This window comes from Phyllobates terribilis, unplaced genomic scaffold (genome assembly GCF_046119375.1).
Source record: "Phyllobates terribilis strain yellow unplaced genomic scaffold, ASM4611937v1 Scaffold_5__5_contigs__length_657084704, whole genome shotgun sequence".
NCBI classification, from domain to species: Eukaryota; Metazoa; Chordata; class Amphibia; order Anura; family Dendrobatidae; genus Phyllobates; species Phyllobates terribilis.
In genome coordinates, this window is record NW_027362765.1 from 393,963,287 (window position 1) to 393,987,960 (window position 24,674).

Here is a 24,674-nt window from a genome sequence, read left to right on the forward strand (position 1 = left end):
CACGGCAGATAGACAGGCTGGCGGGCACGGCTGAAAGATAGGCTGGCGAGCATGGCTAACAGACAGGCTGGCGGGCACTGGAACCTGAGGGCTGAGGAGAGAGTTTGTGTGCTAACAACAACCTTGCACAGGCACCTCCATTTTGGAGGAGGTGCTTTATGCTTTATATAGGAGTGGTCCTCCGGCCATTGGCCGGGGACTCTTTAGGACGGCGCGCGTGGCCCCTTTAAGAGGGAGGGAGCGCGCGCTCCCTAAGCACAGTGCACAGGAGCAGGGGAGCTGGAGGACGCCGGACCGGGACCGCGGCGGTGAGGGGAACGGCGTCTCTGCCCGGCAGGAGGCAGAGACGCCGACATTACAATAATCCCAGAGGGTAGGCGAATCAGGAAAGTCACCCAACGCGCAATCACAAATAATGTACATGAGAAATGGAAAAATGTGGAATACAACTAGTATCTGGTATGGTAATGTATGCAGATGTGTGCAAATATTATCTGAGGATGTGGATAAGGAATGCATCCAGCGTTATGTGGTGTGTATACAAAAATAGCAAAGCAAAATCGATAAAGCGCAAGTAAAGAAAGTAGAAAACACAATGATGAAGATGAGATAATGGGACTGAGACATTATAAATAAGGGATATGGATCCGGGCTCAGGAGTATCCACAGTGCACCAGCTGATTTCTGGATACGTTACCTAAATGGAGGAGCATCAGAAGGGACAAAAGTAACAGTAAAGATGCTGGCGTATAAAAGGGGGAATAACCAGAGAGAGTGGTGATTGGAAGCATCCAATGGTGTCAGAGAAAAGAAGTAGCAAGAAGATCGGGTGAGACAGGGTGGAGTACAGGATAATGTGAAAAAACATTGGAAGGAGGAAACACATGTGGAAGGAAACATTGGAACATTGGAAGGAGGAAGACCACTGTATATATGAGAAGAAGAAAGCAAGATACCTTGTGGTCAATACAAACAAGAGAACACAGCCACAGGCATGTAATGGGGCTTCTTGTAGTATATTGTATTGTTGAAGTCAGTGATTGTATTTGTATATATTTTGTACAAAGCGTCTCATGTTTCTCCATTCATTGTAGCGTATCTTGCGGATAAAGATCCGGGATGGGTTGGAACGACGCACTATGTCGCCATATTCACATATTCTTGTGGATTTTTCATCACACCCGTCTATTCTCATTGAGTAAAGAATTTACAAATCAAAGTGTGCAATGAACTCAGTTTGCTGTAATCCCGCACCACAATTGGCATGATGACAGGATCACAGCCCAAACAGCGTGAGAAACAGAGCAACCGGACGGCACTTTGCATGCGCTGGATAAGCATGGTTTATGTGCTGTATCTTTTCTGAAAGTTTTTAAATAAAAGCATATCCGTAATGCTGCAGCAAAGAGAAAAGGTAAAGCAATAAAGGAGTAACATGGTGGTGGTTTAGTGTGGAAAATCCATGCAACTGGTGCTCATTTTGTGTCCCTGAAGAATTCTCAATCACCTTGATATTATATGGGCTCGATGCTTGGTCCAGATAGACCCATCTGCGCCCTATTTCTCTATTCCTGAGGACCATGTGATCAGTTGCATAACCAACTGGAAACATTAAAGGGGTTGTCCAATCTTGGGGTTCAAGTCTGCAGTCACTTTTTGGACACTGTCACAAATATGTGATTTTCATACATTAGATCATATCCCGACTAGACGTGAGCAGCCTTTCTTAATCCAGTGAATTGAGTGAGGCCGTACACATCTAGTCGGAATGTGGCCATAACTATGCAAATCACATATTTATGGCCACATGAACGCACGCTCCCGGCACCGGAGAATCCTGACGGTGCACAAGTTTGCAGTCACAAAGAATGATTGCAGCCTTGAACCCCAAGCTTGGATAACCCCTTTAAGGGTTGCATTATTGAACATCTGCATGTGAAATGAAGGAAGCTGTAATAAACCTCAACTTCTATCCTGTATGGCAATCAGTCTTCTTAAAGACACCACATTCTTTCTCAATTGTTATACACTAATGGGCCCTAAATCTTAACTATAGTTGTGTCCACCTTTATCTTATCTAAAATTTGGTTAAAGACATCAATGTCTCAAGATGCAAAATTGTTACAATATTGTGGCAGACTAGAAACCACTTCACCTCCGGCAGGCTGCGATGCACAGCACAACCACTAGGTGGCTACATATAGATTCAAATAGCGTAAACATCCCCTGATAGAGTATCCTGTTCATTACATAGCTTGTGCCGCACATCTGGGGATGTTTTCAGTAAAGAGGAAAGGTTTAGTATCGTGCATTGATTGAATATTACTGGCAAAGTGCCCGATCACTCTGACATCCTCACCACACCCTCCACTGATAGTTTATAGTTCACATTCTTCTGTTTGGGGAAAAGAATCACCTAAGCCGATCTGCAGTCGCATTATCTTGGCCAGGAGCCCCTAGAATCGCTTGTCGGCAAACAAAACATTCTAAATTCTGTACAGAACCTGTCACGGTAATGACTGACACAAACAGGCGACTGAACGCACATTTTTGCATATTAAGTAACCCGTGAGATGTCAGTGGAATCGGCTGATTCTAGGATATTACAAACAGCCTGTAACTTTAAATAGAACAGACGTGAACGTGAAACAAAGTATCTGTCACATTCACAGAATCCAAATTTTATGCTTCACTTCTCATCACGAAGACACGTGCATAATGAACCCCACGGATAGAAACAAGTGCCGACATAAAGAAGAGCAACCAACCCGATCCCAGATTTGGACCTAATGAGCATGCTAAGATTATACAGAGCCTTGCAAAAGTATTCAACCCCCTAAAAATTGATCACATTTTGTCCATAATAAAGATGACACTAATACAGTCTAGAGTGTCCCTGACAGCATTTTTCTTTACTTAAAAAGAAGTTTTGTTTTTTTTTGCATTTGGGCTTCATCAAGAATTTTACATTGTTTTCCTTCTACAGCCTCAATGTCACTGTATATATTCCTGGCTTCAGAATGAGCTTACTGAGAATTCATCAGTGAGTTAGTTCTGGCAGGGAGTGTGTAACTCTTTCATTTGTCTTTTCTGAGCTCCTCTAAGCTAATTTTTCACCACAGACCACATCAAAGTTGAGCTGATCTTTGATGTGGTCAAAAAATCAACACAGAGGAGCCAGGAAAAAGACAGATAAAGGAGTTAGGTTTCATTCACATAAGTGTTTTGACATTCCAATTGTCTTTTTTTTTTAAGGACAAATGGAATTAATGTCAAAAACTGATCCATTGTATGGTTGATACAATCAGAATCACGGGGGTCCCCATTAATTATTATGGGGTCTGTATGTAATCAGTTATGCCTCCGTTATAGAAAAGAAGAAAAAATGTATCATGCAGAACTTTTTCTTTTAATCTAAAAATTAACACGTAACGAAAACCAGACGCACGCTAAAATGCAAGTGTGAACATAATCTTCCAAATTCCCTTGTTAGAACAAGCTGACTGATTCTTAGTTAACTCATCAGCCAGTAATGTGCAGAGAAAGAAAAAGCCTGTAAAAAGGTGGAGCATTTTTAAAAATGCTGAAGGTGAAAAATGTATTTTTATCCCAATAAGCATGCATTTAAAAATTAGTCTCTAGAGTTGTTCATATCCTTTAAGGATAATCTGTCTGCCCTCCCAACTTGTGTTTTCTTTCCTTTTATCCTTTTTTTTTAGCAAATAGTTTTATCCCCCATAAAAACAACAATTCTGGTCTTTGTGTTCTGTCAGAGTTTATTGGACAGTTATATTTTGTAACAGCTACTCCCCAATTGATAACGCCCAATTGTCAATTTATTCACAATTTTCCAGGTGAAACAATAGAGGAGCATCACAATACATAGTTATAAAGAAAAGATTTATAATTTCATGGGGAAAACACTTAGGTAATAGAGCAAGACATGTCGGGAAATTTCACAGATCCTCTTAAAGGGGTTAACTGGTTATAATATATTTATGATCTATCCATAGAATAGGTCATCAATATCAGATCGATAAAGGTCTGACACCTATCAGCTGTTACAAGCTCTGGCTTGATGTAAATATATAGAATGGAGATGTAGCAGCCTCTGCCAAGTCCTGCAGAGCAGCATCTGTTCTCTTGAATAGAAGCTGTTCTGCTGTACCTGGAAGTGGCCACTACACGTGGAATGGATGGAGCTGCATAGAGCATGTCCATGTGTTTACATCCGGCTGCCACTTGAGCTTGTAACAGCTGATTGAGGCGGTCCCAGGTGTCGGACCCCCATTGATACGAGATTGATGACCTATTAATCTATTATGACCCTTTAAAATTAGAGTATGTTTTAGCCAGCAAACTTGACATCTTAAATGATTCAACAATAACCCAGCAGTTTGGGCAATGTATTTCAAACAAAGGGGGTGAATACTTATGCAAAAAAAATACATTGTGCATTTTAAAATTGAATTGAAGATCATTCTGTGCATTTCAAACTGAATCAAGTGTAATCTGAGCACATTTTTTTTAACTTTTTAGGGGGTTGAAAAGTATTAATGACGCGCCCCCTGGGCCATATTCTTTAGGGGGAATATCCGGAGCCGGATCAGATGGGAGTTGTAGTCTTCCGAGTGGCTGTGACCCGGTCCGTGCCCAGGGTGTCAAACTGAGTTGTATGTGGCAGTCCTACAGATGTTATTAAGTTCTTAATGTCGACTACGCCACCCGTTGTATTGCGGTCACTGTGGCCGCCGCTGCAGCAGGGTCCGCTGAGGCTGGTGGTGTAGGTGCAGCTTGGGTGATATAACCCCCAACGGGTGGGGTATAGCCTCAGGGGGATCAGGTGCAGAGGATGGGAGTTGTGGTGATGCAGTGTAGACGGCAATCAGAGACAGAGTCGGGTTATGCAGTTTAGGATGTTTACTCACTGCTGATGTTCTGGTCACTCCAGCTTCGAGTGACCTCCCGAGCCGTGCTGCGTCCACCAGGTTCTGGATCCAGCCAACTCCCAAATAAGTCCGGAGCGTGACCCTGAGCTCTCCTTCTGTCCTTTCTCTGGCCGTCCCCACTATTGATCCACCCAGGTCCAGCTCCCTCGGGCCTTCTGTTGGGAGACCCTTGGCCTTGGGTTCCCTGACCCTCCTCGTGGTATGCCTTCGTGGTGGATGTGGTGGGTGACCGTGACAAACGCTGCCCACGGTCTCCGGTCTCTGGCTGGGGTGTGTTTTTGCCCCCACCAGCTTGGGTTCCGGTACCCTGTGCCGACTCTTCACCCGGGGATTTAGTTTGGGGTCTTGGAGTCCTTTTCTTCTGTTTCCCTCTCTGGGTCTCTCTCTCTCCTCTCTCACTCTGGGTCTCTCTTCTCCTCTGCTCGCTGACTTCCTCTCTGCAACTGACCCTGTTCTTAGTTGGTGCCCACCTTATATACACCCTCTATGTGTGAGCTCAGGTGACCAGCACCCAATGAGCTCCTAACTTTACCCAGGCTGCTCCCCCTATCTGCCCCTACACTACTTGGGATGTACCACCCCCCTCCCACTCCAGCCAGGAACAGACTCGGTCGTACCTGCACATTTCTAAGTGGGAGTACCGTCGGCCTGCTCCTCGGAAATGGGATGTGTGTAGTGCATGCAGCCTACCGAGCTCAGTTCCACACTCCTTCCCTACCCGGGAGTGGAATATCACACCTCTGGGTTGAGGTGCAATACCCCTGTAGCAGCCGAATCCTCAGGGTGCTACATTCCCCCCTGGTAAATCACAGCACGTCCTCGGGCTGTAAGACAAAAACATCACATAACATACAAAATTTTTCATAAACATATAAAATATATAAAACATTATATATATAAAACTTTCTCGTCGCCTCTGGCTCCTCCTCCGGTCACTGTGCAACGTGTGACCGGGTACAGTGCGACAGTCTTTCTAGAAAACATGGTTTTCCTATAAAACCGGTAGGGGGCGCTTTAGGAAGCGCAACTATGTACAAGGGTATGGCCGCTCTCAGTCCTCGGCCAGGTAAGGAGGGACAGGGAATGGCTGCTCACAGTCCTCAGCCTGTGGGATTAAGGGTAAACGGGTGAACAGTTCACATCAGCTGGTCCCAACGGGGACTATATTAGCAATAACAGTTTCTTTGTACCCCGATCGGGTAACTATTTACAGCACCTGCTCCGCTGTACTCAACAGCGTCTTCCTCCTGCTCCTTCTTTGGGGATCTCAGCTTCAGACCCGTCCGGATCCTCTTGCTCTTCCTCCTCACATCGCAGCTCCTCCTCTGTCAGGCGATGCACATGGAGGGCGTAAGGTCCTTTGGCACACTTGTGCCGGGTAAAGGTGACCTCGTCCCTGATATAAAGGTCACGACCTCTGTGCCCCTCCGGCAGATGGGACTCCACATCTCTGCGCGTGACAAAGACGTCGCCGGGGGTGTTGTTGTCTCTGATGAAGCCCCACCCATGCTGCAGGTTAAACTTTATTACAGTCCCGGTGGTGCGGGGACTGTGCGCTGCACGGGGGTCCCTCCTGGTTCGGCTCTTCTGCTCGGCGCTCCTTATTTGGGCCTGTCGTTCCCGGACCCGCCTCTCTCTCCGCTCCCTCGCAAACTCCTCGAGCTGCTGTCGGCAACACTCAGCACGCTCCGCTGCAGCTGCCCTGGTTTCCTGAGTGAACCCCATTAGGTCTTCTCCGGTGGGGTCCCACTCAAATTGGGTCTCTTCAAGCGGGGGCGAGATCCTTATCACGGGCTTCGGAGCCGGAATCAGGGGTGCACACATGGCCCCAACTCTCCTCTGGTGCTCCAGTTCATAATACCTCTGGGGCCAGATGAAAGGCTGCCCGTCCGGCCACGTGTGCTGGGCAAACAAGTCCTCTCCCAGACGCGGCACCCTTGGTTTTACGGGTGCGGGCGCGGTGGTGGTGGCGCCCGGGTTGCCCAGGCCTTGCGGCCAGGCCTGGGGCACCTGGAAGGTGAAGGGCACCGTTAGGACGGCGGCGCCCTGGGCTACCTGGCCTTGCGGCCAGGCCGGAGGCTCCGCGGAGGTGGGGGGCGCTGTTGGTGATGCGACGCCCGGGAATTCTAGGCCCTGCGACCAGGCTGGTGTTGCTTCCTGTTTTGCCACGCTCGGGGTCGGTGCGCATGGCGTCACAGGGGTCGCGGCGGCGGCTTCCGGTTGGGGCCTAGTCTGCGTCGGTGACACGGCGTTTTCGGGCACAGCAGGGGGACTTTCGGGCTCTGCGACGGGGAGCTGGGGCAGGTGGGCGGTGTCCTTGTTTGGGGTATAGACGTCCCCTTTACCTGCCTCCACTCGTTCGGCTCCCGTCTCGGCGCCGTCTCCGGCCTTGGGTCCTCCCGCGCCATCCTCAGAGGCGGTCTGTCTCCTCATCTTGGCTGGCGTGCTCCGGGTCTTGGTTTGCTGGGCCATCTCTCGGCTCCACTCCGCCAATGTCTCTCGCTGTACCCGGGCCATCCTCCGTGCGAGGCCCTCCAGGGCAGTCTGTGCACACTCCCGGTCTCGGGGGAGCTGTGCAAGGACCTCCACTAGGCCTAGTGGGGTCGTGGTTTCTAGCAGGCTCCTGACCAACGGGTCGGTGCTGCTCTGCTCTTCTTCCAGCAGGCTCCTGGCCAGCGGGCCGGTGCTGCTCTGCTCTCTCGCCATCTCCGGGTGAGCTTCCCTGCTACTCTTCTCCAGGCTTCTTGCCTCCGGGTGCGCTCGCTCCAGACTGCTCCAGGCGGCACCCATCTTCGTTCTTTTCTTTCGTCTCCTCCCACTTCGAGGGCGGTCCCGGGGCCACTTGGTGATTGTCAGCTCCAGGGGCGGTTCTTTCACGCTGACCGACACCTCTAGCATCACAGTCTCTGTTGGTGGGGGCGGTTTCCACTTTTGGCACCATTTTCGGTCCTGGCCCACGATGGGAGGTGGCCTCTCGCCACCCTCTGGCACGCCCATAATGGCGTCCGCTCTTCCAAGGCGGGAAACCTTTGGAAATGGCGGGAATCGCTTCCCAGTGGCGGGAAACTCTGCAGATGGCGGGAAAACGCTGTTAATGGCGGACAACCGGCGGGAATCGACTGGTGATGGGGTCCGATGGCGGGGACCCTCCGGAACCGGCAGGAGACTTCTTCTTGAGGTAAACTTGCACTTTCCTTCAGGCACGCAGTACCCGGGTGTTGCGGGCACGTAATCCTGCCGACTACGCCAAAGTTGACGCGCCCCCTGGGCCATATTCTTTAGGGGGAATATCCGGAGCCGGATCAGATGGGAGTTGTAGTCTTCCGAGTGGCTGTGACCCGGTCCGTGCCCAGGGTGTCAAACTGAGTTGTATGTGGCAGTCCTACAGATGTTATTAAGTTCTTAATGTCGACTACGCCACCCGTTGTATTGCGGTCACTGTGGCCGCCGCTGCAGCAGGGTCCGCTGAGGCTGGTGGTGTAGGTGCAGCTTGGGTGATATAACCCCCAACGGGTGGGGTATAGCCTTAGGGGGATCAGGTGCAGAGGATGGGAGTTGTGGTGATGCAGTGTAGACGGCAATCAGAGACAGAGTCGGGTTATGCAGTTTAGGATGTTTACTCACTGCTGATGTTCTGGTCACTCCAGCTTCGAGTGACCTCCCGAGCCGTGCTGCGTCCACCAGGTTCTGGATCCAGCCAACTCCCAAATAAGTCCGGAGCGTGACCCTGAGCTCTCCTTCTGTCCTTTCTCTGGCCGTCCCCACTATTGATCCACCCAGGTCCAGCTCCCTCGGGCCTTCTGTTGGGAGACCCTTGGCCTTGGGTTCCCTGACCCTCCTCGTGGTATGCCTTCGTGGTGGATGTGGTGGGTGACCGTGACAAACGCTGCCCACGGTCTCCGGTCTCTGGCTGGGGTGTGTTTTTGCCCCCACCAGCTTGGGTTCCGGTACCCTGTGCCGACTCTTCACCCGGGGATTTAGTTTGGGGTCTTGGAGTCCTTTTCTTCTGTTTCCCTCTCTGGGTCTCTCTCTCTCCTCTCTCACTCTGGGTCTCTCTTCTCCTCTGCTCGCTGACTTCCTCTCTGCAACTGACCCTGTTCTTAGTTGGTGCCCACCTTATATACACCCTCTATGTGTGAGCTCAGGTGACCAGCACCCAATGAGCTCCTAACTTTACCCAGGCTGCTCCCCCTATCTGCCCCTACACTACTTGGGATGTACCACCCCCCTCCCACTCCAGCCAGGAACAGACTCGGTCGTACCTGCACATTTCTAAGTGGGAGTACCGTCGGCCTGCTCCTCGGAAATGGGATGTGTGTAGTGCATGCAGCCTACCGAGCTCAGTTCCACACTCCTTCCCTACCCGGGAGTGGAATATCACACCTCTGGGTTGAGGTGCAATACCCCTGTAGCAGCCGAATCCTCAGGGTGCTACATTAACACCTGAACATCACAACTATATGTGACAGATTTGACCTCACTTGTGAATGACAATAAGTGTAACCTAATGGGGGAAGCACCGATTGGACTGGAATATTTCTTGCCAACCGACTCCATAATGCAATGTTTGGCAATGCCTAATTCTATAAACATGCAAGACCCTCTCACCTGGAATATATAGTCCCCAGGGCGAACATCTGTGATATCCACCCACTGGCAGTCGATGTCGTGCCGATAGGTATCCCAACAACCCACGGTTATTCCTTGTTCACCGAAGTTGGCGCATTCATACCTCTTCTGTATTCCTGCATATTAAAGGCAGTGTTATATTCACACTGAGACAAGCAACTTAGCATTCTCCTATTCCCGACTCAGACAAGTAGCATCAATTAGCGGAGCAGATGAAAAGCAGAAAAAGAGACGTATTCCAGTTTACAGGCGACGATGCATAAAATTATCATCGCAAAGTATTAAAAGGTAAAAGTAAAAAAGTACAAGTGAAAATGCTGAGAGAGTCATATTTTTATAGAAACAGGGAGGTTGCAAGTTTTCTATACTTTTTAATATAAAGGAGAGGACAGACAATAAAAAGAAAAATAATAATGCAAACAGAAAAACAGGCTTGTTATCTAACCCAACAAAATTGTCAGTGTCTACCTATTAGAACAACCCTTCGCATTTACAATAACTTCTAACCTGGAGGACTCAGCATAAGCATTTATTACAACCGCATATATGTGAATTGGCCACTTGTAATACCACATTTCTCCTGCAGTGGCCACTGCAGAATAAATGTGTGGCTAGCCAGACCATTCCCTAGCGATCACAACTGATCAATGTGAATTTCAGCTGCCTGACCTATTTATTTATTTATTTTACTCACTTATATATCGCCATTAATTCCACAGCGCTTTACAGACATTATCATCACTGTCCCCATTGGGGCTCACAATCTAGATTTCCTATCAGTATGTCTTTGGAGTGTGGGAGGAAACTGGAGAACCCGGAGGAAACCCACACAAACACGGGGAGAACATACAAACTCCTTGCAGATGTTGTCCTTGGTGGGATTTGAACCCAGGACCCCAGAGCTGCAAGGCTGAAGTGCTAACCACTGAGCCACCGTGCTGCCCTAAAGCATATCTTCAGTGGGTCTTTGCTCACATTACACATAGGGACACTATCTTACTAAAACAAAAATAACCCTCTGCTGGGATTATTCCTCATCCTTTAAATTTTTAAAGGAGAGGAGATTAACTTGTAGTTCCAGCATGCAATAGTATCAGGTTTGTTCTATGGTAAGAGCAAGTTAAAGGGGTATTCCCATTTCCAAGATCCTATCCCAATATGTAGTAGGTGTAATAATAATAATAATATTAGCAAATACCTCCAATTAGAAATGCAGTATAGTTCTTCTGATTCGCTATGTCGCATTCCTCATGTGCAGGCATTGAAGGACCTTAAGTATCCATGGTTACAACTACTGATATAGTGACAGTTGGTTAGCTAGTTGGTAAAGGCCATAACCATAGATACCTAAGGTCCTACAATGCCTGCACATCAGGAAAGAGACATAGCGAATCAGAAAAACTATACTATATTTCTAATTGGAGGTATTTGCTAAAATTGTTATTATTACACCTACTACATATTGGGATAGGCTCTTGGAGATGGGAATACCCCTTTAAGGTCAACATTGCACAGGCCCCATGACCTTTGGTGAGAGGGCCGCTCTCTGTAATTGGAAACAGTCAACAAGTTTCATGTCAGCTACAGCCTAATATCTTTCCTGAGCTCCTATAATGAAGTGGCAAACTTTGCTTTTCCTACACAAAACAAAATGCTGGCAGAGTTCAGCTCTGAAGCACACAGTATTGTGAATTCTGCTCTTTACAATAACAAATGCTGTAACTTAGAACCTGTATAATATGGGTATTGAATTTAGCCCTTTACTTTAACGAATGTACCGGTATAATATCGGGAATTTCAAAGTCACTCAACTTTTTATGTTGCGTTATTTGGAGAGTTAACCAAAGTATAGTTCATACATACTCTTTTAATAGGATCTTGGTACTTGGTGTAAATACTGTTGTTCTCCTGAATCCGGCGCTGTTTTACTTTTCTTCCTGAGCTTCTCTATTCCTGAGATATGGCCTCTTCTTCCCTGTATATAAATCTAGTCTTGTTAGCCAAGAAGGCGTGACCCTCACCTCTTTTTTGTGGGTGTGTTCTTGCTAATCATGCCCCCTTGGCTAAAAGGACTGCATTTAAGTACAGGGAAGAGGGAGTGATATCTCAGGAACGGAGAGGCGCAGGGAAAAAAGAAAAACAACGCCGGATTCAGGAGAACAGCGGCATTAACACCAAGTTAAAAAAAAATCATATTTATGGCAAGTGACAGGTCTCTTTTAAAGGAAGACTATTGTAAAGTAAATTGAACTTTCTGCAGTAGTTACCTCTGGGTCAGTGATCTGAGTTTGGATCCTTGAGGATAACCCATATGATACGCTATGGCGTATATGTTTCAGCACATACCTTTTCCACAGTTGGTGTCTTCTAGGCAAAAACTAGCTTTATGTCCTTCAGCAACTTTGGAGCCATTCAATGTCAGGAGGTCGTAGTAGGTGAAAACGTCAATACTGTGATAGTGCCTATAGTAAAAAGATGAGACAGTCATGTCTGACGCTCGTGATTAGAAGCAGATATGGTGGCAGGAATAGCACATGTACAGCAGAGCATCGGTTACGTTAATTGCCGGGTGTTGCAGATACTGTCTATGTACGGAGACGTTCAGGACCAGAGAGAGAATATAAAGAGAATCCACCCACCCTGCGCTCTAAAATATCTCCCAGCATGGGTGCATTGTGCAGACGTGAGGGATGTGTAATCGTGCGTCTCCTGATTTATGGGGAATAAAAATAGCAAATATGAAAGGAGGAAAATTCAAGATTTTTACAATATCTGTTTATGATGAGGAATGGGCAGAAGGAAATCTCAAAATAATCACACATATGTTCCATCACCAAACTAAAACGCTACATGGAAAGTAGTAATTAGAAATGTTCTTCACCAGAATCTGATTTATACATCAGAAAGAGAACGAGACAGACTCCAATAGCATTTAAATGGGTATTCCCATCTCCAAGATCCTATCCCAGTATGTAATAGATGTGGTAATAATAATATTAGCAAATACCTTAAATTAGAAATATAGTATAGTTCTTCTGATTAGCTATGTTGCTTACCCCCATATGCAGGGCTTTGCAGTAGCTTAGGTATCCATGGATACGACCACTAACAGCTACCTAACTGTCACTACTGCAATGCCCTGCACATGAGGTAAGTGACTTAGCGAATTAGAAGTACTATATTACATTTCTAATTAGAGGTATTTGCTAATATTATTATTATTATTATTATTATTATTACACCTACTACATATTTGGATACTGTCTTGGAGATGAGAATACCCCCTTTAAGTCTTAAAAGATAGTCTTCTCTTCGAAAATAAAGTACAAACTGGTTGTCATGGACTCGTTTCCTTTAACAAATCAGAGACAAACTGGTTGCTATGGACTCACTTTCCCTGGAAACATATGAGAAAAACTGGTTGCTAAGGACTCGTGCCCCCTCACAACATATTTGAAAAAGTGGTTGCTATGGACTCACTTCACCTGGAAACATATAAGAGAATCGTGTGCGCTATTCCAGTCTTGATGAATCGGCAGCAATGTGTGTTATAGGGTCCTAAAAGGGTTTCCTCAGATGTAGCAGAACTGAGCTTGTCAATTGGCACAATGTGTTAAGCGCAGTTCACTCTACATCTCACTAAATTAGAATATCATCAAAAAGTTAATTTATTTCAGTTCTTCAATACAAAAAATGAAGCTCATATATTATATAGAGTCATTACACACAGAGTGATCTATTTCACGTGTTCATTTCTGTTAATGTTGATGATTATGGCTTACAGCCAATGACAACACAAAGGCCATTATCTCAGTAAATTAGAATAATTAACAAAAAAACACCTGCAAAGGCTTCCAATGCATTTAAAAAGGTCCCTTAGTCTGTTTCAGTAGGCTCCACAATCATGGAGAACACTGCTGACTTGACAGATGTCCAGAAGGCAGTCATTGACACACTCCACAAGGAGGATAAACCACAAAAGGTCATTGCTAAAGAAGCTGACTGTTCACAGAGTGCTGTACCCAAGCATATTAATGGAAAGTTGACTGGAAGGAAAAAGTGTGGTAGAAAAAGATACACAAGCAACTGGGATAACCGCAGCCTTGAAAGGATTGTTAAGAAAAGGCCATTCAAAAATTTGGGGGAGATTCACAAGGAGTGGACTGCTGCTGGAGTCATTGCTTCAAGAGCCACCACACACAGACATATCCAAGACATGGGCTACAAGTGTCACATTCCTTGTGTCAAGGCACTCATGACCAATAGACAACACCAGAAGCGTCTTACCTGGGCCAAGGAGAAAAAGACCTGGACTATCGCTCAGAGGCCAAAGGTGTTGTTTTCAGATGAAAGTAAATTTTGCATTTCATTTGGAAATCAAGGACCCAGAGTCTGGAGGAAGAGTGGAGAGGCCACAATCCAAGCTGCTGGAGGTCTAGTGTGAAGTTTCCACAATCAGTGATGGTTTGGGGGGCCATGTCATCTGCTGGTGTAGGTCCACTGTGTTTTATCAAGACCAAAGTCAGCGCAGCCGTCTACCAGGACATTGTAGAGCCCTTCATGCTTCCCTCTGCCGACAAGCTTTTTGGAGATGGAAATGTCATTCTCCAGCAGGACTTGGCCCCTGTCCACACTGCCAAAAGTACCAATACCTGGTTTGCACACAACAGTATCACTGTGCTTGATTGGCAGCAAACTCGCCTGACCTTAACCCCATAGAGAATCTATTATAGAGAATCTATGGGGTATTGTCAAGAGGAAGATGAGAGACACCAGACCCAACAATGCAGACGAGCTGAAGGCTGCTATCAAAGCCACCTGGGCTTCCATAACACCTCAGCAGGGCCACAGGCTGATCCCTCCATGCCACATTGCCGCATTGATGCAGTAATTGATGCAAAAGGAGCCCGACCAAGTATTGAGGGCATTTACTGACCATACATTTCAGTAGGACAACATTTCTGATTTTAAAAACATTTTTCTGAGATAATGACTGTTGTGTTTTCATTGGCTGTAAGCCATAATCATCAACATTAACAGAAATAAACACTTGAAATAGATCCCTCTGTGTGTAATGACTCTATATAATATAGGAGTTACATTTTTTGTATTGAAGAACTGAAATAAATTAACTTTTTGATGATATTCTAATTTAGTGAGATGCACCTGTATATGCCGGGGAAAGATCTGGTATTTTCCTATTCACCTTTCTTTTTGGCTTCCATTGGGTTGCTGGACCTTTTCTGTCTTAGAGAGCCACCTCAAGAAAGCAAGTTATACCATGCAGGTATACATTTTATTTAATAAGCGAGCAGTACACCATTACCTATTCTTGAATTTGGTTAAGGCTTCCACAGGATAGGTGATAACTAATACGAGATCTGTGGGGATCCGACCGCCAGCAGCCTCATAGAGAATGATTGAAGCAGCAGTTGGCATCTGACCTGTCGCTCTATTTTATAACGTGGCTAAAAATGCTCCGCCGGGGATAAAATATCCACGATCTTCCATTCAGTGTGAGTCCTAGAAGATGGACCTCCCACAATCAGTAAGTTATCATCTATCCCGCATAAAGCCACTTTAAAGGGGTTGTCCGGCCTTGGGGTTCAAGTCTTCAGTCAATCTACGTGTTTCTAGGTGACTGAAGACTTGTGAATCCTCACAGCGTGTACACTATGTGCTGTCAGGATTCTCCTGTACAGGTGCCAGGAGAGGGCGGTAATATATCCGCAAGTATGCCTTTTGCATGTATGCCAATTAAAAAAGAAATACAGCAGTACTGGAAAGGTGCTCGAGTAGGGTCCAAAACCAAACTTGAATGAGAAAAACCTTGGCACTCAATTTGGTTATTTTGAAGAAAATTTTTTAATGCAGTCCAGGAAAACAACAAACGTTTCCGCCAACATGGCCTTCATCAGTGCACTGCGACCACTGGGCAGATCAGAAATGGAGACCTGTGTCACCCAAAGAAGAAGGATGTGTGGCTGTAATGTCGTGTCCACTGCTTCTTCGTGTGTGTGCCATCACATACTGACTAGAAGTGCACGACCTTACTCAATACAATTGTATTGTTCACTTTTAGTCGGAACGTGGCCGGGAATATGCGAATAAAATACTTGCAGTCACATGACCTCCAGCTCCTGAAACCGGCATGGGAAAATCCTCAGAGTGCGCAGAGCACAAGCTTTGAGGATTCACAATTCTTCACTCTAGGTGATTGCACACTTGTGAATCCTCACAGCGCGCACACTGCGTGCTGTCAGGATTCTCCTGTACCGACGCCGGGAGAGGGCTGTCATGGAACCACAAGTATGAACTTTGCAGGCATGCCGTCACATGCTGACTAGAAGTGCACGGCCTTACTCAATACAATTGTATTGATCATGTCTAGTTGGAATGTGGCCGAGAATATGCAAATAAAATATTTGCAGTCACTTGACCTCCAGCTCCTGGCACTGGCACGGGAGAATCCTCAGAGTGCGCAGAGCACTCGCATTGAGGACTCACAAGTCTGCAGTCACTTGGAGTGACTGCAGACTTGTACCCCAAGGCCAGAAAACCACTTTAATATAATATCGCAACATGCTAGCTGGCTGCAATACACACCACAACCACTAGGTGGCCAAATAGAGACACATGTAATATAAAGATCTTCCAACAAAGTATCACAAAATCATATTTTTTAAATAGCGGTGCCACACTTTTCAGGACATGTCGATCTAACAATAGAGGTAAGAAAAGAGAGATCTGCATGCGACCACAGGCTCACACACCGGCATACATGGAGTATATATTTGCGGGCTCCGTGTACACAGAACCTTATCTCTGGTTTTACTTATTGCTGCAGTGAAACCTACAATGACTTAAATGACGAATCCAGCTCTACTTTATTGTGTGAGTCACGTACTTTTGTTTCTTTTGTTTGTTTGCTTTTTTTTGTTATTTTGTTAAAGCCAAAAAAAAACAACAATAAAAAAAAAAAAAGGCCCCATTATTTCATCTGTCACCGTCTCCAATGTCTGTTTGTTGATTTTCAATGTGTCGAATTCAGAGCGGCGATGAAGGAGCGCAACAAAATATTTGTTCTTAAGAACGGCAGCCCACCATCTCGGGGTGTAATGTAGTGTTTTGTGCATTATGTCAGCTCCGGTTTTGGTATTCCTCTGAAGCTAATTGCTGGAGCAGGCAGCGGTGGGCTCCCGGCTCTGATGGAACATGCTGGGGGGAGCTTATATTAGCGATGAGCGGTTTTTTTCTGCTTATAGAAATCACTTTTCCCGGCGCTTTGACGCTGCCTGCTGCTCCTGACAAGTTACTGCTGTGAGAAAAGCCTCGTTAGAAAGAAACTTATCTGACATTATCACAACTTCGTATTATTCTCTTCAGCGTGAGCTCCTTCCACGGCTGAAAATCAAATATAATCAAAGGAAATATAATTGGACCTTTATGCCGGTTTTGTAATTTTATCCCGGACATTAAGATGAACGGCGGGGATGTAAGGGATCGGAAATGCAAAGTAATGTTTATGGAAACAACTGACAGATACCTTGCGGTATATACAGTTTGTCACTAATTTACATATTACATTTACATATCTATAACCTAAAACATTTACCCCTAAATGTTAAAAAATAGCACTTGGATTAAGTCAGTCGTTCCTTGCCTCTATACATTCAGTTTGCCTAATTGTGATTGTCTCTTACGATCGCACTTGTCAATACTTGTAGGCGACCACTTTCTCAAGTGCAAATATTCGAGAATGTTAAGAATTTCGATCTTGAGATTCACAAGTCGTTGGGTATATATTCTTTTTTTTAGCCACCCTAAAAAATTACTTTTATGATCCCCCCATATGGTGCCGTCCGATGGCTGACGATGGTCTTGCTTTGGTGCCTCCTTTGACCTCGCAATTGCTGTCCTCCTGTTTGTTTTGTGGATGATGTGTCCTATGTCATTCCCATTTGTGCTCCTGCCCAGGCGCACTTCTCTCTGCCCTGCTGTACTGTATATGCGCATGCGCCGGAAAAGGTCAAAGAGCGCCGATGAACTGGAAGTAAATCTGGCGCATGCGCACTACAGTACAATGTTCTGCCATCCACAGGGCAGAGCGAAGTACATCTGCATAGGAGCACAATGAGGACACTATGTGGATGACTTAGGACACATCATCCACATGAAACAGGGAAGGAGGACGGAGATCGCAAGACGAGAGGAGGCGCCGGATCAAGACTAGTGCCGCCCATCTGACTGGATCGTGCCCTATGGGTGGATTATAAAAGGTACTTTTTGAGCTATGCAGATGGGGTTGGGGACTTACATACATGCTACAATACTGTAAAAGAGGCATTAAAGGTGGTGGATGTAGTTTATATTGGGAAAACCTGGTGACACGTGTTTTCTCATCTTCTGAAATGAGTAAAATTGCTGAGTGCTCGTAAAAAATAAACTAATTTTAAGTTTACGCCTTATTCAAAATTCTTCTGAAAAAAAAAAGAGGGGATTTTTTTAATTTCATTGTTGCCCAGGTTATCGGCTTCCGCTGCTTCCTTTCAGAAGTGGTTGGTTTCCAAGGCAAGAAGTGCAGCGCTTGCAAGCTCGCTCTAATACAGCTTGCAAGTACTACTCTGAAGCTGGCTGTAAGGATGGGTCAATGTCCATGAACTCCTCCAGTGATACTTAAGGAAATGCTAAGTCCCATAGCAGAATCGTAGAGTACATAGTTCAGGTGAACAGTGCAACCATCCCGGTGGTCAGAACTGTCAATCATCAGGAGCGCAGTGCTTCTCCCTGGCAAGGAAGAAACTGGGAGGAAGGGAAGCAGTGCACTCCTGAAGGTTCAACATTTCATTTTGAAGGTCCTTATGTATTTTCTTGAATAGAGAGTGACTACAATGAGTGTTTCGCCCTCTCGAGGACTCATGCGCTACACAGGTAATCTCTCCTGTGGAGGCGTTATAGGGGGATTTGAACACTTATTACCAGGTCACTGAGCACATTATTAATGGGAATCCCAGAAGCAGGACATCAAGTGATCATTGTATCGATGGGGGCTGACAACTAGGTGGGGGGGTGAGTTATTAATTGCAGGATATCATCAGATATGTTAATTGCATCAGTAGAGTTTCACCCTTTGAGCCATGATTACCTGTGACACTCGTGCCATACCCATGTGTGTCTCCCGTTTCGAGGAGTGAAGTCCGCTCTTCCAATGTTGTGTATTTGTGAAGAGAAGCGTAAAAGTCTCCGGTGTCCGTAGGGCCAGGCCATGTCATCCGCGGACTTGGACAAGCACTCCTCCTCGTGAGCGCACTCCAGCATGCTCAGAGGCCGGTCTTCGAGGTAGGATGACTCCTGCACCAAGTGTGCATTCAGGATCAGGTCCGGGGCATCTAACAGGACATTGCACACGTTACTCTACATTTCGGGTGATACTTATATAGTGAATTATATCATTGCTGTCCGGATAAATTAACAACAATGGAAATGCAAATCGTACTCCTCCTTGTACCGGCCCCTTAAGAAGATGGCGGATAACAAGAAACCCAACAATTTGATTGAACAAACCAGGGGTTTAGCTATAGGGGATGCAGTATAGAACATGAGAGCTTTTGGGCTTTTCTATTTTTTGCGGGACGAGTTGTGGTTTTGAATGACACCATTCATTTTACCATATAATGTACTGAAAAATGGAGCGAAAAAAAATCCAATTTAACCATTGATTTATGTTTTTTTGTTTTTTTCTTAGGAAATGTGTTATTTTGCAGTAAAATGACCCAGCAACATGATTTTTCAGGTCCGTTTGATTACGGCAAAACAAAACTTTTTTTTAAATAATTTTTGAATTTTTTAGGGGTTAAAATAATTCAGAATTTTGTCACATTTTCAGGAATCAGTAACTTTTTCATTTCTCCATTGAATTTGCAGTGTGAGTACCTGTTTCCTGTTATTTTTATTAATACCATTTTGGGATACATATTATATTTTGATCACTTTTCATTTAATTTTCGGAGAAAATGTGGCAATAAAAAAAGGCAAATCTGCATTTTGATTTTATTTTTTTTTCAACATTTTTTTAATATATTTTATTTCATTTTTTAGTCTTCCTAGGGGTTTTGAACCTGCAATTGCTTGATCACTTGTATTATATACCACAATACTTCGATGTTGCAGTATATCATAAAATTACTGATCTCCTATGAAGCTTCATAGGAGAACCAAGAGAGCGAAGACAGACCCCCGGCTGCCATTGCATCCCACCAACTACTCAGATAGCGGCATTTTAATGGTTAAAAAGCAAAGTTTGGATCTAGCTCTGGTTGGTGCAGTTAACAACAGGTGCTGGCTGTATAAAACAGCTGGTACCTGCTGGGTATGGAGCGAGTTCAGCTCTAGAGCCCGCTCCGCACTCCTGCACCTGTCATGTGATGTAGATGCATATCACACTTTTTTATGAATGGGTTAATAGGGTGAAGGATCAAAGAGGAATTGATGGGATTTAAAGGGATATTCCACACTTCTGCCATGTTTGATAGATGTTGATGTTGACCCCTCTTTATAATGACCAGGCAGGGTCTGGGGCTATCCTGATTGGATTACAGGCAGATGTGGACATCCCAAAGGCTGCAATTTTTTGTGTTATTTCAGTAATGTAAATGATACGGTAGACATGGAGCACTGGTAGAGGAAAGCAAAAACAATTTAATATGGTGATATCTGGAGCCAAGAGACCTGAGCTGTGTGCCCGCAGTGCCAGATGCTACCAATGGCACAGCTACTGCTACCAATATGGGGGAAATTCTGAGATCACCACATCCCAAAGTTTACTAAAACCACTGATTCAACTTACGTTCAGTGCAGGTAACTCCAGCTGATCGGCGCCCCCCTCCTCGCGGACAGTGTACCACACTATGGTGGCGGCACTGCTGAATAAACATCTCTGTGCCAGCGCAGCGCACACCACTCATCACAATGTCCTCAGCACCAGGCGTTCCTTGCCAGTACCAGGTCTCCTAGAGTGATCATAGGGAAACATAACGTAATAATCAGGGATTCCATATTATGTCTAATAAGGAACCAAAACAATAAAAATAAATGTCTGTAAAAATACAATCCCATCCCCTGTTCTTAGTGCCGTGTAAGGTACTTTGTAATTGCTTTCCCCTTTCAATTACAATTCTTTTTATATATGGTACATATACTGTATATATATATATATATATATATATATATATATATATATATATATATATATACAACCCCTGGCAGGCAAAAATTATGGAATCACCGGGCTCGGAGGATGTTCATTCAGTTGTTTAATGTTGTTGAAAAAAAGCAGATCACAGACATGGCACAAAACTAAAGTCATTTCAAATGGCAACTTTAGGGCTTTAAGAAACACTAAAAGAAATCAAGATTAAAAAATGTGGTACTCAGTAAGGGTAATTTTTTTCAGACCAAGCAGAAGGAAAAAATTATGGAATCACTCAATTCTGAGGAAAAAATTATGGAATCACCCTGTAAATTTTCATTTCCAAAACTAACACCTGCATCAAATTAGATCTGCTCGTTAGTCTGCATCTAAAAAGGAGTGATCACACCTTGGAGAGCTGTTGCACCAAGTGGACTGACATGAATCATGGCTCCAACACCAGAGATGTCAATTGAAACAAAGGAGAGGATTATCAAACTCTTAAAAGAAGGTAAATCATCACACAATTTTGCAAAAGATGTTGGTTGTTCACAGTCAGCTGTGTCTAAAATCTGGACCAAATACAAATAACATGGGAAGGCAAACATACTGGTAGACCAAGGAAGACATCAAAGCGTCAAGACCGGAAAAGTAAAGCAATATGTCTCCAAAACAGGAAATGCACAACAAAACAAATGAGGAACGAATGGGAGGAAACTGGAGTCAATGTCTGTGACCGAACTGTAAGAAACCGCCTAAAGGAAATGGGATTTACATACACAAAAGCTAAACAAAAGCCATCATTAACACCTAAACAGAAAAAAACACGGTTACAATGGGCTAAGGAAAAGCAATCGTGGACTGTGGACGACTGGATGAAAGTCATATTCAGTGATGAATCGCGAATCTGCATTGGGCAAGGTGATGATACTGGAACTTTTGTTTGGTGCCTTTCCAATGAGATTTATAAAGATGACTGCATGAAGAGAACATGCAAATTTCCTCAGTTATTGATGATATGGGGCTGCATGTCAGGTAAAGGCACTGGGGTGATGGCCGTCATTACATCTTCAATAAATGCCCAAGTTTACATTGATATTTTGGACAGTTTTCTTATCCCATCAATTGAAAGGATGTTTGGGGATGATGACATCATTTTTCAAGATGATAATATATCCTGCCATAGAGCAAAAACTGTGAAAATATTCCTTGAAAGAAGACACATAAGGTCAATGTCATGGCCTGCAAATAGTCCGGATCTCAATCCAATTGAAAATCTTTGGTGGAAGTTGAAGAAAATGGTCCTTGACAAGGCTCCAACCTGCAAAGCTGATCTGGCAACAGCAATCAGAGAAAGCTGGAGTCAGATTGATGAAGAGTACTGTTTGTCACTCATTAAGTCCATGCCTCAGAGACTGCAAGCTGTTATTAAAGCCAGAGGTGGTGCAACAAAATACTAGTGATGTATTGGAGTGTTCTTTTGTGTTTGCTTTTCATGATTCCATATTTTTTTCCTCAGAATTGAGTGATTCCATAATTTTTTCCCTCTGCTTGGTCTGAAAAAAATTACCCTTACTGAGTACCACATTTTTGATCTTGATTTCTTTTAGTGTTTCTTAAAGCCCTAAAGTTGCCATTTGAAATTACTTTAGTCTTGTGCCATGTCTGTGATCTGCTTTTTTTCAACAACTGAATGAACATCCTCCGAGTCCGGTGATTCCATAATTTTTGCCAGGGGTTGTATATATATATCGCTTGCTCGATGTGATTAATTGTGGTTAATTTGCCTTCCTTCCTTCTTTGTCCTTCCTTCTCCTTCCTTCCTTTACCTTTCCTCCTTAATTTATTTACCTTCCTCCCTTCATTTTCATTCCTTTTTTTCCATCCTCTTCCTTCATTCATTTCCCTTCTTTTCTTCCTTCCTTTTCCTTCCTTTCTGACTTCATTTTCCTTATTTTCTTCCTTCATTTTCCTTCCTTCCTGTCTTCCTTTATTTTGCCTTCTTTCTTCCTTTTCCTTCCTTTTTTTCTTCCCTCTCCTTCCTTCCCTCATTTTCCTTTCTTCCATCATTTTCCTTCCTTCCTTTTCCTCACTTCCTTTCTGATCTGTTTCTTCTGAGATCCAACTGAGATGGGACTGGAGCAGGAAGAAGTTTCTGATCTGTGCAAACAACACTGTATACAGCGATCAGGAAGGCAGCGATGGTAATAAACTGTCTCTGTCTTCTCTTTGGGGAGTCCAACTGTCTCTTCCCTCCTGCAGCTGCACAATCTCCATCTTTAATTGCAGCACCATTGTCTTTATGGTATGTACACCCTTGTATCCATCTGACACAGTTCCCACCTAAGAACATTTCCATATGTTTAGAAAAATATCATGGTAAGGTTTTGTAAAACTTTGTCTTGGCTAAATATCCCAAGTCAAGTCACAGGGCTCCTTAAAGGAACAGACATTGACTTATAGAATGACTACCTGCAATAGGTGGCACTAGAGAGACAACTTTATTGCTCTTAGAGAAAAACTAATTTTCATATATTTTTCCCGGGGATCATTGTCTGGTCTATAATTCTCCCATCTTGATGGTTTCCACCTAGACCTGTAAGGTTTCTCACCCAGCCTATCAGTATCCTAATCTGCACTGATGGGCGACAAGAATCAAGAAGCCGCCGTCTGCAGATGGAGGTCTTTAGATTTTGGAGAAGACTCTGATTTAGCTACACATCTACGTCATGTACTTTGACTTATCGGGTGGTGACCTCCAATTCCTGGCACCGGACAGCCAGCTTTCTGGAGGAGGAGAGCTAATTTGTATGGGATTTTGTAAAAGGATGACAATATTTCCTATTTGTCACACATCATTATTATCAGTGATACCATAGATTGGTTCCTTACTTGTATGGCATGATTGGCAAATCCCAGTCCTAGCTGCCGACACACGACCATGGCTTCATTAATTCCCCACAGTTCTCCACATACGGCTCCCCATTTGTTTGCACCTCTAACAACCATCTGGACCTCCACTTTACCTTCGTCAGTTGACCTCCCGCCTACCAGGCGTAACTGAAATAGTAATATTGGGAACTTTCTACATCACAGTCCAGGATATTACATTCATAAGTGTTTTCAGTCTGCAAATGACGCACCGTGACCGACACTTACCCGGTCGCCATATCCCATCTGAGCAACGTTACACCTGACAGCCGCATCCTCTTCATGTTGGCAGCCGGCTATACTCGCCTCCTTGAATTTGCATTCAGTAATGGACTTTTCCTGACCCGTGCAGAGAACCTCATTCATGTGTATGGGACCTAATCCTAAAAACATAGAGACATATAAACAAGAAGGTCAGAAGCAGCTGAGGCTACAAACACACAACTCCCACCCTCCTACAATAATATTGCATGTAATGTAAAAGGAGCTTAGAAAATTACTAAATCACTGCATCACATATTTCTACCACTAGGTGGAGTATAGCACATGTGTCTACCTAACAGCACACCATGTGGTCAGAAATGGTATTACACACTCAATACCACATGGTCCAGTGACGCAGAAAATTGGTCCAGGCTCTATGCTTAGCTTAGAGCACCCTCCACTCACTCATGGGTTTGAAATGGTGCAGACTTTACCTGCCGAATTATCTATGTAAAATACACAAAAAGTAACAATACCAGGCATGTGAGTTACAGATCTTATCCACATGCTGATGAACATTTCAGCACAAAATTGACCTTTGGCGCAGATTTTAAAAATCAACAGGATGTTAATTTTGGGTTCAAAATTTTCACAGCTGATTTCATACCTTTCAATGGAAATGGTGCAATCCTGGGAGAAAAACCCAGATAAAAACGTTCACGCATTGCATTTTTTCATGTGGATTTTCCATGTGGATTTTTTTTTCGTCAGGA

General features: G+C 44.5%; 1 protein-coding gene across 1 annotated transcript in view; it reads right to left on the reverse strand.

Annotated features, from left to right (window-relative positions):
- LOXL4 (lysyl oxidase like 4) overlaps positions 1 to 24,674 on the reverse strand; it is a 107,701-nt gene that overhangs the window by 12,630 nt on the left and 70,397 nt on the right. The window contains exons 7-12 of the mRNA XM_073681336.1: positions 23,926 to 24,080; positions 23,659 to 23,826; positions 20,425 to 20,587; positions 18,724 to 18,967; positions 11,925 to 12,040; positions 9,558 to 9,694 (exon numbers count right to left, since the gene is read on the reverse strand). Of these exons, the coding sequence (XP_073537437.1) occupies positions 9,558 to 9,694; positions 11,925 to 12,040; positions 18,724 to 18,967; positions 20,425 to 20,587; positions 23,659 to 23,826; positions 23,926 to 24,080 (983 nt within the window). The remainder of the gene's footprint in view (positions 1 to 9,557; positions 9,695 to 11,924; positions 12,041 to 18,723; positions 18,968 to 20,424; positions 20,588 to 23,658; positions 23,827 to 23,925; positions 24,081 to 24,674) is intronic.